Source organism: Salvia hispanica, chromosome 4 (genome assembly GCF_029641045.1).
Source record: "Salvia hispanica isolate PSC_SH4W2 chromosome 4, Shi_PSC_v1, whole genome shotgun sequence".
NCBI classification, from domain to species: domain Eukaryota; kingdom Viridiplantae; phylum Streptophyta; class Magnoliopsida; order Lamiales; family Lamiaceae; genus Salvia; species Salvia hispanica.
Genome location: NC_142695.1, coordinates 15,333,680 through 15,349,720, shown reverse-complemented (window position 1 = coordinate 15,349,720; position 16,041 = coordinate 15,333,680). Strand labels below are relative to the sequence as shown.

The 16,041-nt window shown below is 38.5% G+C and overlaps 1 protein-coding gene and 1 pseudogene across 6 annotated transcripts; one reads left to right on the top strand and one right to left on the bottom strand.

Moving 5' to 3' along the window:
• Positions 1-5,106: 5,106 nt before the first annotated feature.
• On the top strand, positions 5,107-10,056 carry LOC125192887 (mediator of RNA polymerase II transcription subunit 25-like). 6 transcript variants are annotated; one of them, XM_048090559.2, is made up of 15 exons: positions 5,107-5,347; positions 5,578-5,608; positions 5,720-5,783; positions 5,900-6,030; positions 6,332-6,535; positions 6,626-6,691; positions 6,934-7,141; positions 7,448-7,846; positions 7,925-8,055; positions 8,285-8,338; positions 8,493-8,521; positions 8,904-8,972; positions 9,077-9,161; positions 9,302-9,387; positions 9,482-10,056. In XM_048090559.2, exons 1-15 carry the CDS (start codon positions 5,250-5,252, stop codon positions 9,489-9,491), a joined length of 1,665 nt encoding a protein of 554 aa, XP_047946516.1. In that variant the 5' UTR covers positions 5,107-5,249; the 3' UTR covers positions 9,492-10,056. The 6 variants fall into 6 exon arrangements, 2 of the variants coding, with proteins under 2 accessions (XP_047946516.1, XP_047946515.2); XR_007171489.2 differs by having other exon boundaries at positions 7,448-8,055; positions 9,285-9,387; XR_007171492.2 differs by lacking the exon at positions 9,482-10,056 and adding an exon at positions 8,718-8,752 and having other exon boundaries at positions 7,448-8,055; positions 9,302-9,335.
• A 2,212-nt stretch (positions 10,057-12,268) lies between these two features.
• On the bottom strand, positions 12,269-13,464 carry LOC148927342 (uncharacterized; annotated as a pseudogene).
• Between the last annotated feature and the right edge of the window lie 2,577 nt (positions 13,465-16,041).

Genomic DNA, 16,041 nt, shown 5'->3' with positions numbered 1-16,041 from the left:
TCTATTTGAGGTAAACTGATTAAATCATGTTTATATAGAATGTGGGCTAATTTATAAAAGTCCACTAATTAAATTAGGCTAATTCAATAACTCAATCTTATATTAATAGGATTAATTAGGTTAAATACAATCTTCTTCGCCTCCGTTCCATTGTCGTCTGAGTTCTTTTCTGCACGTTTTTTCTTTTTGTATGTTTATGCATGTATCTTTCTCACTCTTTTCTGTTTTGATAATTAACCTTAACTTAATGTTATAAAATCAAATTTTAAAAATTTAATTTGAATTTAATTTAGTGTAAATAAAAGTATAGATATATCTTGTACAAAAACTCAAAATGAGATAGAATTTGGGGTATCATCATATGCTCAGAGCTATTTTGAATTTTGCAATTAGATATTGCCAGTTAACCTTGCATATTTTCTGTTTTTTAAATTATATTTTAATAAAAATTGTTTTAATGGAAATTTTGATAGTTCGTGTTAAATTCATGATAATTTGGTAATTCGAAGTAAAACTGTTGACAAATTGGTTCGATCGGCCGCGGTCTTACTGCTGTCATTTTGTAAAGCTGTTATCGACGCATATTGCCGTTGGTACTCCCGTGTTTTTTATTTTTTTGTCGTGCAACTTTATTCACGTGTATTGTCATGCCATCATAATTTAAAAATAATCCTTTTGAAGAATGAAACTGTAAATATTCCATGTTATTTTCATAGAATTAAAACCTTGGGCTAATCCAATATATACAAGTCTCATATCTCATATTTTTCCCATGTCATTTCATAATCCACACTTTTCCCCTATTCTCCTTTCAAGAAAACTAAACTAAAAAAATGGACGGAAGCAGCATAGACCAAAGCACGACCAGTGAATCCAAATCGATCACTCCACCGGGGTGTGGTGTCGCAGCCCAACGCCCGGTGGGGACAAACACAAGCGCGTGTGGCTTGGCACCTTCAAAGACGAGGAGGTGGCCGCCCACCCCCAACCTCAATCCCCTCTCGGAGGACGAGATCGCGTTCCTCAATTCCCACTCCAAGGACGAGATCGTCGAGGAAGCACACCTACCGCGACGAGCTCGCCCAGAGTCCATGGAAGCCCCTCGCGGTGCGAGCATCTATTCGAGAAGGAGTTTTATTGCACGTGGAGGATTCCGGCGGTAAGGTTTGGAGATTCCGGTATTCGTATTGGAAGAGCTACGTGCTGACCAAGGGGTGGAGCCGTTTCGTGAAGGACAAGAAATTGCGGGCTCCGGAGATCGACCGGCCCGGATAGGCAGCTTTACATTGATTGTCATGTGAGTAATAGTGGGCCGGATGGCCCGATTTCTCCGGAATAGCGGCGATGAGTCATGACAGTTTTATTAGGATGTAAAATTGCTAATCCTAACAAGAAACAAAGGATTATTGATAATATGTAGGGGTGGCGAAACGGGTTACCCGCGGGTATCCGCACCTGACAAGTCGGGTACCCGTACCCGATTTTAGCTAAATTGGTTGTCCCAATACCCGCCCCGTGAGATACCGGGATTATCCGATACCCGTGTCGGGTATCCCGTACCCGGCATTGCGGGTACCCGTACCCGACCCGAAATTCGAATAAAAAATTTGAAAACCATAATAATCGTCAATGTTCCCTAATTTACTTAATTAATATTGATGGTAAACTTTGAATAGATTAAGAATAAAAGTAAGGGGACTCTATAGCTAGTTACGATAAGTTTTCAATTGTATGTTCGTCGGAATATAAAAATGTTTCAAAAGAACTCTTAGAAACATTTCATTTTCTTCACTCATTTTGGAAAAATAATAATATAAATACTCTTCTCTACATTATTATCTCTCTTACTTTATTTTTTCTCCATTCTAACTATTTATTTTTAATTTTTCAAAATGAATGTGTATATGACTATTATTATTTAACTATTTATTTTTTTCTCTAATTTAACTAGGGGTGGCAAATCGTGCGTGTTAGGTCGTTATCGTGTCGACACGATAACAACACGAACACGATAACAACAAACACGAACACGACCCGTTAAGAAAACCTCAAACACGAATACGAACACGACCCGCTACCCTCAGACACGAACACGACATGAACCCATTAACGACACGAACCGTTTCGGGTCAACACGACACGAACACGACACGAACCCATTAATGACACGAAAATAAGTATTGAAAAATGAAAATAATAAGAATAATAATATTAAAATATTATGTGTTAATAAGAATAATAATATTAAAATATTATGTGTTAACGGATAACACGAACACGACACGAACACGCATTGTTAACGGATAACACGAACCCGACACGAACACGACACGAAATTTTCGTGTCCTTAATGGGTCGACCCGATAAGGACACGAACACGATAAGCTCTGACCCAAACCCATTAATTTCGTGCCGGTTCGTGTCGTGTTATCGTGTCGTGTCAAAAATTGCCAGCCCTAAATTTAACTATTTGAAACGCCTCTATTAATATGGAATGGAGGGAGTATTAAAAATGATATATGGCTCTAATATTAATAATAACGGGTATTAACGGGACTAACGGGTATACCCGTACGGGTAGTGGGTATACCCGCTACCCGCAAAACTCTAAAACACACTACCCGATCCCGCCCAATTTTTCGTTATCGTCGGGTATCGAGTACCCGACAGCCGACGGGTAGCGGGTCGAGATGGGAATTACCCATTACCCGCTACCCATTTTGCCACCCCTAATAATATGTGACATCTTATTTCGAGATTTTTGAAAATTTATTTCTTCTTTTAAAAAATTTAAATGGCTTTAATTTTTACTCCGTCCCCCCCCCCCCCCCCCCCGGCCAAATTTCCGGTATCTTTTTCGCTGCCATATGCCTGAATTTTGGAATAGTACTGGTTTTTGCTTTTGTTGAAATTGATTTGGGTGTGGGCCGTGTGGCGTGTTGTACTTATCAGTCATTCATACTCCTCAATGCGCCGATATGCAAGAATGATAAATTTAAATTGATATTATCATGATGAAATTCAGAAACTATATACGGAGTACTCCCTCCGTCCCAAGGAAGATGACCCATTCCTTGGACGGCACGAGATTTTATGTAACTTTATTTTGTGTGTTAAGTGGAGAGAGTAAAGTAAGAGAGAGAGAATAAAGTAGAGATAAAAGGATTTCCATTTTAAGCAATGGGTCATCTTGATTGGGACAAACAAAAAAGGAAAGTGAGTCATCTTTAATGGGACGGAGGGAGTAATATTTATTGACATATGGATTAATGAAGAGTATGAGTTTTTATTTGAAATTGCACTGTTATTGTATGCGGATTGTGCATCTTGAAATATGGAAGTATGGAACTAAGATATTGCGTTAGGGCATTCACAATGGGACGGAGGAAGCAACGCTCTAAGCCCTGCCCTATGTTCAGCCACATCAGCATTCTATCCTCCGCCCCTTTCATCTACAAAGGAACGGACTATAGACAACCATATAGTCCGCCCTAAGCATTTTATTTATTATTTGAATATTTAAATACTACAAAAATTGAAAAAAGCAACTTCATTTCATTGATGGTTCAAATTACAGTATATCATTTAGTTAGCAAGAATAAAAATATATTTTTTATGTTTGCAAATTCAGTAATCCTAATTTTAGTATTAAAGGCATATCCTATTGTTAGTATTTATTTTTTATTTTTTATATTTTGTGCTTGCAAATATGAAAATTTTCAGAATTCATTATTGAATTTAGAGAGAAATTGAGATGGGGAAGAGAGTGGAATGAAAGATGTGAAATGAAGTAAAAAAAAATGGTGATATATATAGAAGAAAATATATAAAAAAAAATGTGTGCATCGTCCGGCCTATCCTCCGTACCCCCCAATGGGGCGGTGGATGGGCAGTAGAATGCATCCTCGTGTCATAGTCCGCAGACGATCTATCATCCGCGGAGGATAATGTGTGCTTAGTTCGAACCCTTACAATGGCGGACTAAGGGGCGGAGAATGCATCGTCCGTCACATCCTCTGCCTCATTATGGATGCTCTTATGTATAAATAAGTTATGTATAAATAAGTCAATTAATCAAGTATACACATATATTAAAGCCAAATATAGTTAGAATTCAAAAGACATGCATCCATAAAAGTACTATTTGTTATGGATCACTACAATAAACTTATTTTTTTAACACAAAAGTTGAAACGAAATTACTTGGCGTTGAATTTTTTAAGAAAATAACAATAATTTAGAACGCAAAAGAAAGTCTTTTACGGATAAATTAATTTAATCTTTTGATTTTATTTAAAACGCTTCTGTTTACATCCTCTAATTTTAATTGGGACACCAACAGTAATAATATTTTTTAAAATATTGATGATATATTTAAAAATATAAATTAGCGTCCTCATTAATAATAAAAAATGTCTTCAACGATTTTTATTACAGCGAATTCAAGATAAAATATTGCGGCATAATAGATTATAGATGTGTAAGTCACGTGTTGAGGTTTAGAATTGGGCTTTACTAAAGTTTGAAAATATTTGCTAAAGCCATTAACTTGGGCCTAAGTCGATAACCTATTTAAAAACTCGATCCCTCGTTCTTATTTCTCTCCCATGTTATTCTATTTGTCACCTTTCAAGCTTAATAACTATACTACAGAAAAAATACTTGAAAGTCTTATAGAGATACTGGATAGATATATAATAGAAGGACTACGATTCATACCATACCAAATTAGTTTTCAACGTCGAACAACATCATTTCATTATAATGAACTAATGACAAACTTAAAATGAACTTTGAATTTTTAAATTACATAAGATGACATCATTGTTTTTAAGTTTCTGAATTTCCTATCATGAACTATGAATAAAGTTGTAATGAATATGTTTGGTATTTTGCGGTTAAAACTCGTTTGGTATTTCCTCCGTTTCCTTATAGTTGAGGTGGAATGTTTTTGCCACGGAGTTTAATAAATGAATATTTAGAGTATCAAGTAGATAGATAATAAAAGGAGGAGAAAGAAAAAAAAAAAAGAAAAAAAAGTAAAGTCAATAGAGTAGAAAATTATTTCTGATATAACAAAATAAGTTAGTTAGTTGCTGGATTGATTAAAACGGAGAGGGAATTGAAAGTGTGTTTAAAGAAATCAAATCAAGCTCAAGGGCGCCCAAATTAATCCCAAATTCTTTCTGAGACAAATGAAGAAAAGTTGCAGTGAAAACGACGATTGATTGGGGAATTTCGTCGAACTCATGGCGGCGAAGCAGTTGATCATAGCTGTCGAAGGCACTGCCGCCACTGGGCCCTTCTGGCAGACTATCTTCTCCGACTACTTGGACAAGATCATTCGGTATCTTTCTAAAAAACTCGCTACACCACTGCGATTTTTTTTTTGTGTGTGTATGTATGTGCGCACGTCTAGTTGATCATGGTTTGTCTTGGAATTCTTGGCTTGCTTATTAACTGTTCTTGTATTGACTGTTAAGATTGGATTTGCACTGCTATTTGCGTGAAAATTATGATCCTCAAGCAATGTGAAATACACTGATCTCATGCAGTTTTTTCCTTAAATCTTTGCAGATGTTTCTGTGGGGATGATTCCATAGATAAGGTACGCATAAATGGCACTTTTCATATGTTTACTTGAATGAATAGGACTAGATTTGGTGTTTTTCATGTTATGTTCTTCTATTTCATGTTTCATTTTGTTTTCACTTTTCAGGAGACATCAACCCCACAAGTGGAGCTATCACTGGTTGTGTTCACCGTTCATGGTCCATACAGTGGTGTGTAGTTTGTGTTCTAATATTAACCTGTTTGACATATTTAAAAAGAAATCCAGAGTAATATTATCCTGCCTTATATGATCTTTAATTGCCATCAATGTTTGTCATTCTTTCAGCTTGCCTTGTACGGCGGACTGGTTGGACTAGGAACATGGACTTGTTGCTGCACTGGCTCTCAGTCATACCTTTTGCAGGTGGTGGTTTCAGTGATGCCGCAATTGCTGAAGGGCTAGCTGAAGCTTTAATGGTATCTGGATGTGTAATTTTATTCTTACAAGTTTATTATAGAGTATCTTCTTATTTTGGAATTGGCAACATACAAATTGCAAGTTATAGTTTATCTCATTTTTTGTGATGATAACCTTGATAATGTTTGGCCACATTATGACTCCTGAATTGCCTCTAAACTACAGGTTGATCCTAATTTTCTGCATTATGATTCTTGAGGATAATAGATATGTAACCGAGGGCTATATACCATTGTATTATTGTCATTCCTTCAACATTTTATGGTAATTTACTATACTTATTTTTTTTGCATTCACCAGATGTTCTCTATCTCAAATGGAAACCAAAATCAGAATATGGAGTCACAAAGACATTGTATTCTTATTGCTGCAAGCAACCCTTACCCATTGCCAACACCTGTATATGGATCACAATCCCAGCGTACAAAGCAGAGCGACAACACTGAAACACCAACAGATAATCGCCTATTTGATGCAGAAGCAGTAGCAAAATCATTCACCCAGGTACTGCGAAAATATTTCATCTGCCTTGAATAAAAGCCTTTTCATATTACTAGGCATCTCAGCAGCATTCGTTTTTTTTTTTTTTTGCAGTCTGCTATCTCTCTATCTGTTATTTGTCCAAGGAAGCTACCCAAACTTGGAGCTATCTACAATGCAGTACGTTTTCCACTTACCCAAAGTTTATATGTGTGCATCCTACTGTGCTCCTTACAAACTTGCCTGGGTTTACTCTAAATTCATTAGAGTTGCTTTTGCTTTGCTTTTGTAATGTTTTGATGGTTGTGCAATTTGCTGTTTCCACTCCAGTCTTGAATTGAATTGAGATGCAATCTTTCAGCTTGTATTTTATCTTTCAAAGAGCTAATGACTATGCTGAATATTATCGACATGTTAATCAGGGAAAGAACAATCCACGAGCCACAGATCCACCGCCAGATAATGTTAAAAATCCTCACTTCCTTGTCCTCATCTCAGATAATTTTGTGGAGGCTCGCATTGCCTTAACTAGGTCCGGGTTGTTAAATTTTCCATCAAATCAAAACCCCGTGAAGATGGATGTGACACCAACTGGTCCTGCTCCTTTGATGTCTGGACCACTTCCATCAGGTAGTTTTTGCTTGCTTATCTTAGTTTGTTGCCTATTATTGCCATGCTTTAATTTTTTAAATAACATGAACCTAGATCTTCGGTAAATATCACTTCCAACGAATTCTTTTTGTTGTTAGGTGAATAATTTAGTCATCACACTCTATGATCTATCTATTTATTCGCTCTTGATCAACAAGTTATCTAAGATTATTAGAATATGGTTGCTTGCTTTCTAATTTTGTTTTGTGCTGGATGAGTTCTATTATAATCTTGGCAATATAAATATTTGGTGCTTATGCTATACACTTTTTCCACATATTTCAGCTATTGCTAAGCCTGCTTCTCAAACTGTTGCAAGCTTACAAACTTCTTCACCAATATCAACGTCACAGGAAATGGCTCCAAACACTGAAAATGCTCAAGATATGAAACCTCTTGCAAACAATACAATGCCCTCCTTGCATCCAGTTGGAGGTGCAGAAGCAAATGTGAGAATTTTGAATGACGTGGCACAAGCAAGTCAAGTCCTAGCTAATGGAACCTCTATTGCGCTTCCTTCTATGGGTGGTACGCCTATGCTATCAAATATGATGTCTAATGGAATGACGTCGTCAGTGCCTTCAGCTCAAATTGTAATGTCATCTGGTCCATCAGCTGTCGCATCAATTACCCAATCATTGCCAACACCCGCTGCCACCAAACAAATGGCACAGATAGGAACGGGTATGAATCAGAACATGATGAGTGGTGGAGGTACGTCTGGTATTTCTTCTGGAAATGGCAGCATGATGCGTACTCCAGGAATGTCGCAACCGATGCAACCAGGAATGGAGCCTGTTGGGGTGAATGGTTCTGTGGTAAATATGCCCATCAATCAGCAGACATCGAGTACAATGCCGCCATCACAACCAATACAAGTTATATTCTGGGAGGTAACTTATGCTCTTCTCAAGTTGTTGGTATATAGGCTTAAGCAACCAAATATGCAAATTTTACAGTAACTAAAAAAATATCAAAGGATTTTTTCCTTGAAAATCTACTTGTGATTTTGCTTGCGGAAAATAAAGAATAATCAACATGCAAAATACAAAATTGAGTCCGTTGTTGCCATAGTGTAAGAATATTCAGCCTCTGATACTTTTTTTGAGTCCATTGTTACAGGGAAACTTATCAGGACAGCGTCAAGGCAAGCCTGTTTTCATCACTAGACTGGTGGTAAGCCCTTACAAACTTAAATTCTGAATCCTGTTCTACTTTTAAAAAACTGGTTACATGAAATTTGGATAATTGTTAGTTTGAAATGTTTTGAGTATAAATTATTCTATCATTTTACTTCTTCATGTTCTTATATTCAATTTTCTGGTGTCAGGGATACAGGAAGTCCTCAGCTTCTGAGACGTACGACAAATTTCCCCAATTCTTTACTTTGCCTTTACACATTTCTTGCATTGTTATTCTGCGGTTCTGATTAACTCATGAGAATGATTTCTCACAACATCAATGGCAATGTGCTTCTATTTTAAGTGACAACTGAACCTAATGATCACATCTTATTGACTTTATGTACTTTGTACTCCCTCCGTTTCATTTTAAGTGAGACGTATTCCTTTTTAGGGCGTTCCACTATATGTGAGACATTTCCTTTTATGGCAAAAAACAACACTCTACCTCTCTCTTACTTTTTCTCTCTACTTTTTTTCACTCCTAAAATCATGTTCCCAAAAGAAATGTCTCACAGTCACATGTAATGGGACGGAGGGAGTAACATTTTTTCTTACAGGCTTGGTGCAAATTGGCCTCCGACATTGCAGATGGTTCGCCTGATAACCCAGGACCAGATGAGAAACAAGTAATGTCCTCTTAGAAAAGTTGCACTCCTTTTGTTCGCATGTCTGATACACGTTATAGTTGTAGTTGAATACTTACCTGTGAGGTTATTGGTATGTATGCCAGGCAATACGCTGGAAAGGGTGATTTTCTAGTTTTTCGTGCAATGGATCAGCATGGATTTCTTGATCAGCTTAAAGATAAGAAACTTGTAAGTCATCAGTGCCACTAACTACGAACTTCGTTTAAACTACGGTTGCTAATCAATTAACTTATCTGATCAAACTACGAATTCCTTTTGTTTCGTTTTGAATGCATTTCTCATATTTCTCAGTTGGATGGAACTCGTAGTGTGCAGTAATACAGTTACCATCCCAGACACTGTTTGTCACACATTCCTATAAAGAATTGCACCTGATTGGAAAGCTTTACCCCGGGTAAGAAATATCTTACTCTGGTTCCGGTTGATCCTGCTACACCTTTCTTTCTCTGTCTCTCGACCAGACTATCATACCCATCATGTCTCTCCAGGATATGGTAGTGTTTAAGCCACAAATGACAAATCCTCAGCAACTTCAAATATGATGCAGCAGCAGCAACAACCACAATTTCAGCAACAGCAGCCCATTGGGCAAATTCATCAGCAGCAACGACCCCTCATGGCGCATCAGCAATAACAACAACCTCTTATGCAGTCGCATCAGCCTAGCATTAAAATCCTCAAATGCAACAATAGATGGTTGGTACGGGTATGAATCAAGGGTATGTGCAATGTGACGGACTATCCCAGTTACAGTCCCAAGAAACAGGTTTCGTTAGAAGGAGCTCTGAACATGCTGGCAGGAAATTTCCTGAGTTAACATTTCATATTTGCTATTAACCTGTAGACGGTAGGGTCACAAATCTTGGTAACTCATGCAAGGAAATTACATACTCCTTGACATGGTTTTAGTTTTGAACTTGCTTTTGCTGCTGCTGCTGCTGCAACTTGTAGGCAATCTGACGTGTAGTCGTAGAGGGTTTGTTTTACATTTTTGTCTTGCTGTTATTACAATGTGATATGGGTTCGTTTTCAAATCCACATTATACAAATGGGCATAATTTCACTTGTATATCAACAAGTCGCTTTTTTTCTTTTTTATCTTTCTTTCTTTATTTTCTTTAGTTTACGTAACTAGCAACACATGGTCTGGTTTAAGGGTTGAGATATCAGACATTAAGTGCATACCAGCGACTAGCGACTAAGAAGTACTCCTTCCATCCACGAAAAATAGAACAATTGGTGTATGTCACGGGTTTTAATGTAGAATTGGTAAAGTAAAAGAGAAGGGAAAAAAAGTAAAAGAGAAAAGGAGAAAAAATAAGTGATAAGTATTGTTAGTGAAATGATGTGTATGGTTATTATTTGTTGAAAACTTTCCATAAATGAATGTGTTCTATTTTTGTGGACGGCCAAAAATGGTAAATGTGCTCTATTTTTTGTGGATGGAGGGAGTATTAATTATATACATATATTCCATTTACTTTCCATTTTATCACAAATTATAGAGTGAACTACATCAAAAGTCCCTGACGTTTTCGGTTGTGACACTGCAGGTCCTTCAGAAAAAAAATATCCCCACATATATCTAACCTTAAAATTAATCACGAATCATGTTTTTATAGCCAATTTTCAGACTAAAATACCCAAATGCCTTCCAGGGCATTTCAGACATATTACACTCAAACTGCAGACCTACTCTGCCATCATATGCAGAACTTGCAGGCCATACTCAGTCACTTTTGTCAAATCAAAGTTGATATTTCCCATGCTGCCTCTATTTTAATGGTTTGACATTATAAATTCATTCTCTTCTTCTCCCACTTCAATTCAACACCCCCATTTACCTTCCTTTCATTTTCTTTCGTTTACGCATTCAGTGATCCTATAGCTAAGTTTGACATAGCGATTTGAGTAACTTGCACTCTGTCCGCTCTCTGACCGGTAAGGTGAATTTGGGACGATTTTGCATCTGAATTTGAGTGGATTTTGCAGCTGAATTAGGTTCCATTTTGCATCTGAATTTGGATTTTGCAGCTGAATTTGGGTCGATTTTGAATGTAAATTTGTGTGGATTTTGCAGTTGCAGCTGAATTTGGACAGATTTGGGTTGTATAAAATTTAGGGTTTATGCATCTAAGTTTTTAATATGTTGCATCTCAATTTTCAGGTGCTTGTTGTTGTAATGTCTTCTTCTAGTTCTCAATCGTACGAGTCAAGCTTTAATTGGAATTGGCCTCGTCCAGAGAGCGTGAACTGCAACCATGATCTTGTGGCCGCGTTAGTGATATCTAGGACTACAGCGAATCCTGGTCGGCATTACTATCGTTGTCCAATATGGAAGGTATGGTATGGCATGGCACAATCGCAGAGAAAATGTCCTTTTATATAGACGACATTCCATTGATTTTTGTATGAATTATGCAGGAAGATTATTGCAGATTCTTTCGCTGGGTTGATGTGGGTCTTTCCCCAAGTCAAGACACTTACTTTCAAAAAATCAAGCTCGAACGCGATAACTTTGAAGAACAACTCCGATGCAACAAAATTATGGAGGGTGTTCTTGAAGAAAAATTGCGTCTAAAAACTGATGAGTTTGAAGAGGTGAAGTTAAAATTGAGCTTGAAATCTGAGGAGTGCGTAAGGCTTAAGTTACAAATTGATAAAGCAACCAAAGTATCCCGAAATATGAAGATTGTTATATTGTTGTTATGTGTTGTAATTATTCTCCTTATGTAGTTCCTTATGTAATGTAAAATTGGATTGTTTTATTTGTTGAGATGTGTTGGAATCGTTTTGTTTTGTTGAGTAATAATGCAAAATCACTGATGAAATACCACACACACCTTGAATAAAATCACCAATGAAATACCACATCTTTTATACAAACACGAATGAAGTACCTAATGAAATCACGAATGAAGTACTAAAAGGTGTTAAGATTCTTAAACCTGAAATAAAATAACGAATTAAGTACCTCACATTTTTAGATAATCACGAACGAAATACCAAGACTGTTTAACAAACACCATAAGCAGATACGTAGATTAGTAGATTCTCGTGATTTGTATCCATGAGTCACTTAATAAATGGAAAAGTTGGATTATGAAACCATCATACGCCAAACAACAAACATTCAACATCGCATCAAAAAACCATCAAAATATTGTTACGTCAAAAACCATCAAAATATTGTTACTTCTGTTAGACATAATAGCGTAGTCATGCCAAAATACCAAAATAAACATTGTTTGAGCCAAGATATCAAAATAAAGGCTTCAAGCCCCCTGCCAAAAAAACCACAACATTGTTTAGATTTCACATCATCCAATCTTCTTAATCTTGATCCCTGCGACGGCCACAATGCTGCGGATTAGCCCTAGTCCGGCTTGAGGTAGGCCTCGTTGGAATTGTCTACAACAAACAACAAAGCGTGAGGAATTGACGCCCAATGGTTTAGATATGAAATATATTGATGAAAAGTAAATTCTAGCGCTGCTGCATTCTGTTGTGTGCGAGGTCGTCCCCTCCGTGGTGCTGGAGCTGGAGTGTTCTGTGTCATATAAACAAACATTAATGGACGCCAAACTGGTGGGGATTTCATATATTCATTGTGAATACTACCTCTTGATTTTGACGAGAGTTTGAAGACTCTGCCCTGTTATGGGTACTCGATGTAGATGAGTCAGTGGCCTGTGACGAACTATGACGAATTTCAGTACGAGCATCTACTCGGGGATCATTGGTGCAAGTTCTCCTGTTATGACCCTCTGTTCCGCACCGACGACATCTCAGTATATAGGTTCGCCTTAGTGACTCTGCTCCATTCTCGTGATGTCGAACCTGGGGCTCCTCGCGCCTGAGTTTCTTCGGCTGTCCACGTTGTCGCTTCATCCTTGGAGGCGCCAATTCGAATCCAACAGCAGAAGTCTTCGGCCAATTATCCATCCCATTGATTGGGTAGAGGACATTCTCGTACAGCATCGACATTGTGGACCTTAAATAATAACGGGAGACGTAGTCTGATACATCCTGCCCATTCTTGTTGATTGTTGCAATTGCATGAGTGCAGGGGATCCCATTCAGCTGCCATAATCTGCATGAGCATGTAAATTCACGCATGTTGACTACATACTGCCCAGACTATCCTGACACTTGGTATGAATCCTCTCCGGTCCTGACACTTATCCACGATCTCTTTGATAGCGGGCGGCAAAGGGTGATCATAGGTCTTGACCCACTGACCTCTAATTTGAATCCTCTCCATCTGACTGGTCCGAATCTCCTCCAACATGGTGATAATTGCCAACTCTCGAGCAATTGCTATTTTTGAATTGAAGGTCTCACATACGTTGTTGATGATAATATCACAACAGACATGCGTGGAGAAATATGCCTTCACCCATTTTTCTTTCGGGGCAACATGGAGTAGGTATTCATGTGCTTGGGGATATGTACTCTGAAACTCATCCATCCTTCATATTGCTCGTTGGTTGTACTGGACACAAGTTCCCACAACATCTCTTTAAAATTTTCCCCAATGAATCACTTCTTGAAGTTGTTGTATATGTGTTGAACACAAAACCGATGCTCGCTCTGTGGGACCTCCTGAAGAATGACTTTTGCGAGGCACTACAAATGGAACACAAACAAGACTACACTCAGTTAACAACAACACATGTGTAAAAAAACTCTACATTTTATAATCACAATCGAAGTGTTAATGTACATACATACATACTACATCCAAAAATCACATACAAAGTATTCATATATGAGTTAAATCACATACAAAGTATAAGTAAATAAAAAATCACATTTGAAGTACAAACGTTATAATGAAAGCACATAGCACATACCTTTTGCTGGTCAGACATGAAGACGTATCTAGGGGCATTTTCATGCAATTGTAGGTCCTCAGCTAGGTACGAGAGAAACCATTTCCACTGAGTGTAGCTCTCTGCCTCAGTCACCGCCCACGCAATAGGCCACCAACCGTTGTTGGGATCAATTCCAATAGTCGTCATCAGTTGGTCCCTATACATACCTCGCAAAAAAGCAAGCATCTAGGAAGATAATTGGGCGGAAAAAATGCATCCAACCCTTTTTCAAAGGACCCAAGCAACAATAAAACCTAAGGAATCTGAGGCGGTGCACACTTGAATCAGGGTGTGTCCGCTCCAACTCGGATTTGTAGTAGAACAACTTCCGGTATTGGAGTCCAACCTTCCCAAAAATGCCTTCTAATGCGGTGTCTCTTGCCCGATATGCCTTCATCCTACCAACTTTAATGCTGAACTCCTCATCCACACACTGGCGTATTGCAGACAATGGAATGTGAGGATTGACTTCGATTTTCTCTAAGTAACGATCAGCCAGCCACTTCGCCGTGAGCCATCTTTGTTCCAACACTTGCGAGCACGTGTGAGCATGATCTCGTTGCATATTCACAACCACGTAATCAGTATTGTTGTGGGTTTCGATTTTTCTTGCATACACATACCACTCACAGGACTTTTTTCTACAGATGGCACGAAGTCTCTTTCCATCATTTTGTCTCACATGCACTGGTCGTCTCGTCATAATCACGTACTGCCGCATGACCTCGTAGAAGAAATCTCGATCCTTAAAAAGATCACCAGGCTTCCAAACTAGAAGCTCCTTCGTCAGCTTGAAAGGTGTGTACTTTAGATCTTGTAGATCTTGAAGCTCATCCACGGTTTCTTGCTCACACGGTTGGTTTGGTTCGGAAGACAAGTTATTTTTATCCACAACAGCTGAGAACTTTCGCCGTTTGTTGGACCCTGACCCTCCACTGCCTCCACTGCCTTCATCATTCTGTTCTGGAGGAACCTGTCGTCCGATCTCCGGCTCATCACCCTCATGCTGATGTGCCGGCTGTTGTGGCTGACATAATGACTCATCGAATGAGGTGAACAACTGTTCATCTCGACACATATTAGCCAACGATATAAAATGGCTACCCTCATCGTCTTCATCTTCAGTCGTATATCCCTCATTATGAAGATGACATCCATCCGGAGCACACTCGAAAGCCTGACGGTATAAATCATCTTGGAAAAACTGCCGGGGAGCTTCATCAACTGTTTCTCTCGCAGCTTCAGTTGGGGCTGATCCTTGCACATGTGGGTTAACCTCGGACATGAGCATTTCATTAGTAATGTCCTCAACAATCGGAAAGAATTCATTGTCAACCCTAATGTTTGACTGTGGTTCACACCCACCATCCATGACGGGTTGGTATACATCTTCTTCATGGACAAATGCTCCGGCCCTGTCCACATCAGGTTGATCCACTTCAGCTTCAAATTCAGTAGGATGTTCGTCAACTACGACACTTGGACCAATCGGTGTAGAATGTTTAACACATGACGGTGTAGGTGCATCCTAATTCATATACACAAATGTACACGAAATCAAAATCACAAACAGAGTACCAAGTCAATTATAAAAATCACAACTCATTACCTCTTGTACGTGTGCATGGAAATCTCCTCCTCCAACATCTCCAACATCTCTTGTTATTGATTATGCCACAACTTCTGGTACCACATCTCCAAGTTCTGCTTCCGGCATAACATTAAGAGCTTCTGGTACCACATCTCCAAGGTCTGGTTCAGATGCTGGTTCAAATGATGCCGCCTCACTAACTTCTTCCGGCCTAACTTCTTCCACATATGCTACTGCTTCAACTGGTGTTCCATCCGACGGTATTGTTGCTTCCCTAACTGGCATAGCTTCAATATAAGATGCTACAACTTCAGAGGATATTTGTTGTTCAGCTTCCACCTCTTCAAATGCTTTCTCCAAATTTTGACGAGCTATCTCATCCTCCCTCTTCCAATGAGCACGCTTATCTTCTAAACTTTTAGTAAGATATTCCTCAAACTCAATATCCCTATCATACCAGCCAATCATCAAAGGCTACTCTGGTCCCCTTGCACATGATCCTCCTGCCTCTTCTTCCTTCTCGGTTGACGGTTTGGCACAATCGGTTCGTTTTCTTCAATGATGACTCGTGGGGTTTTCG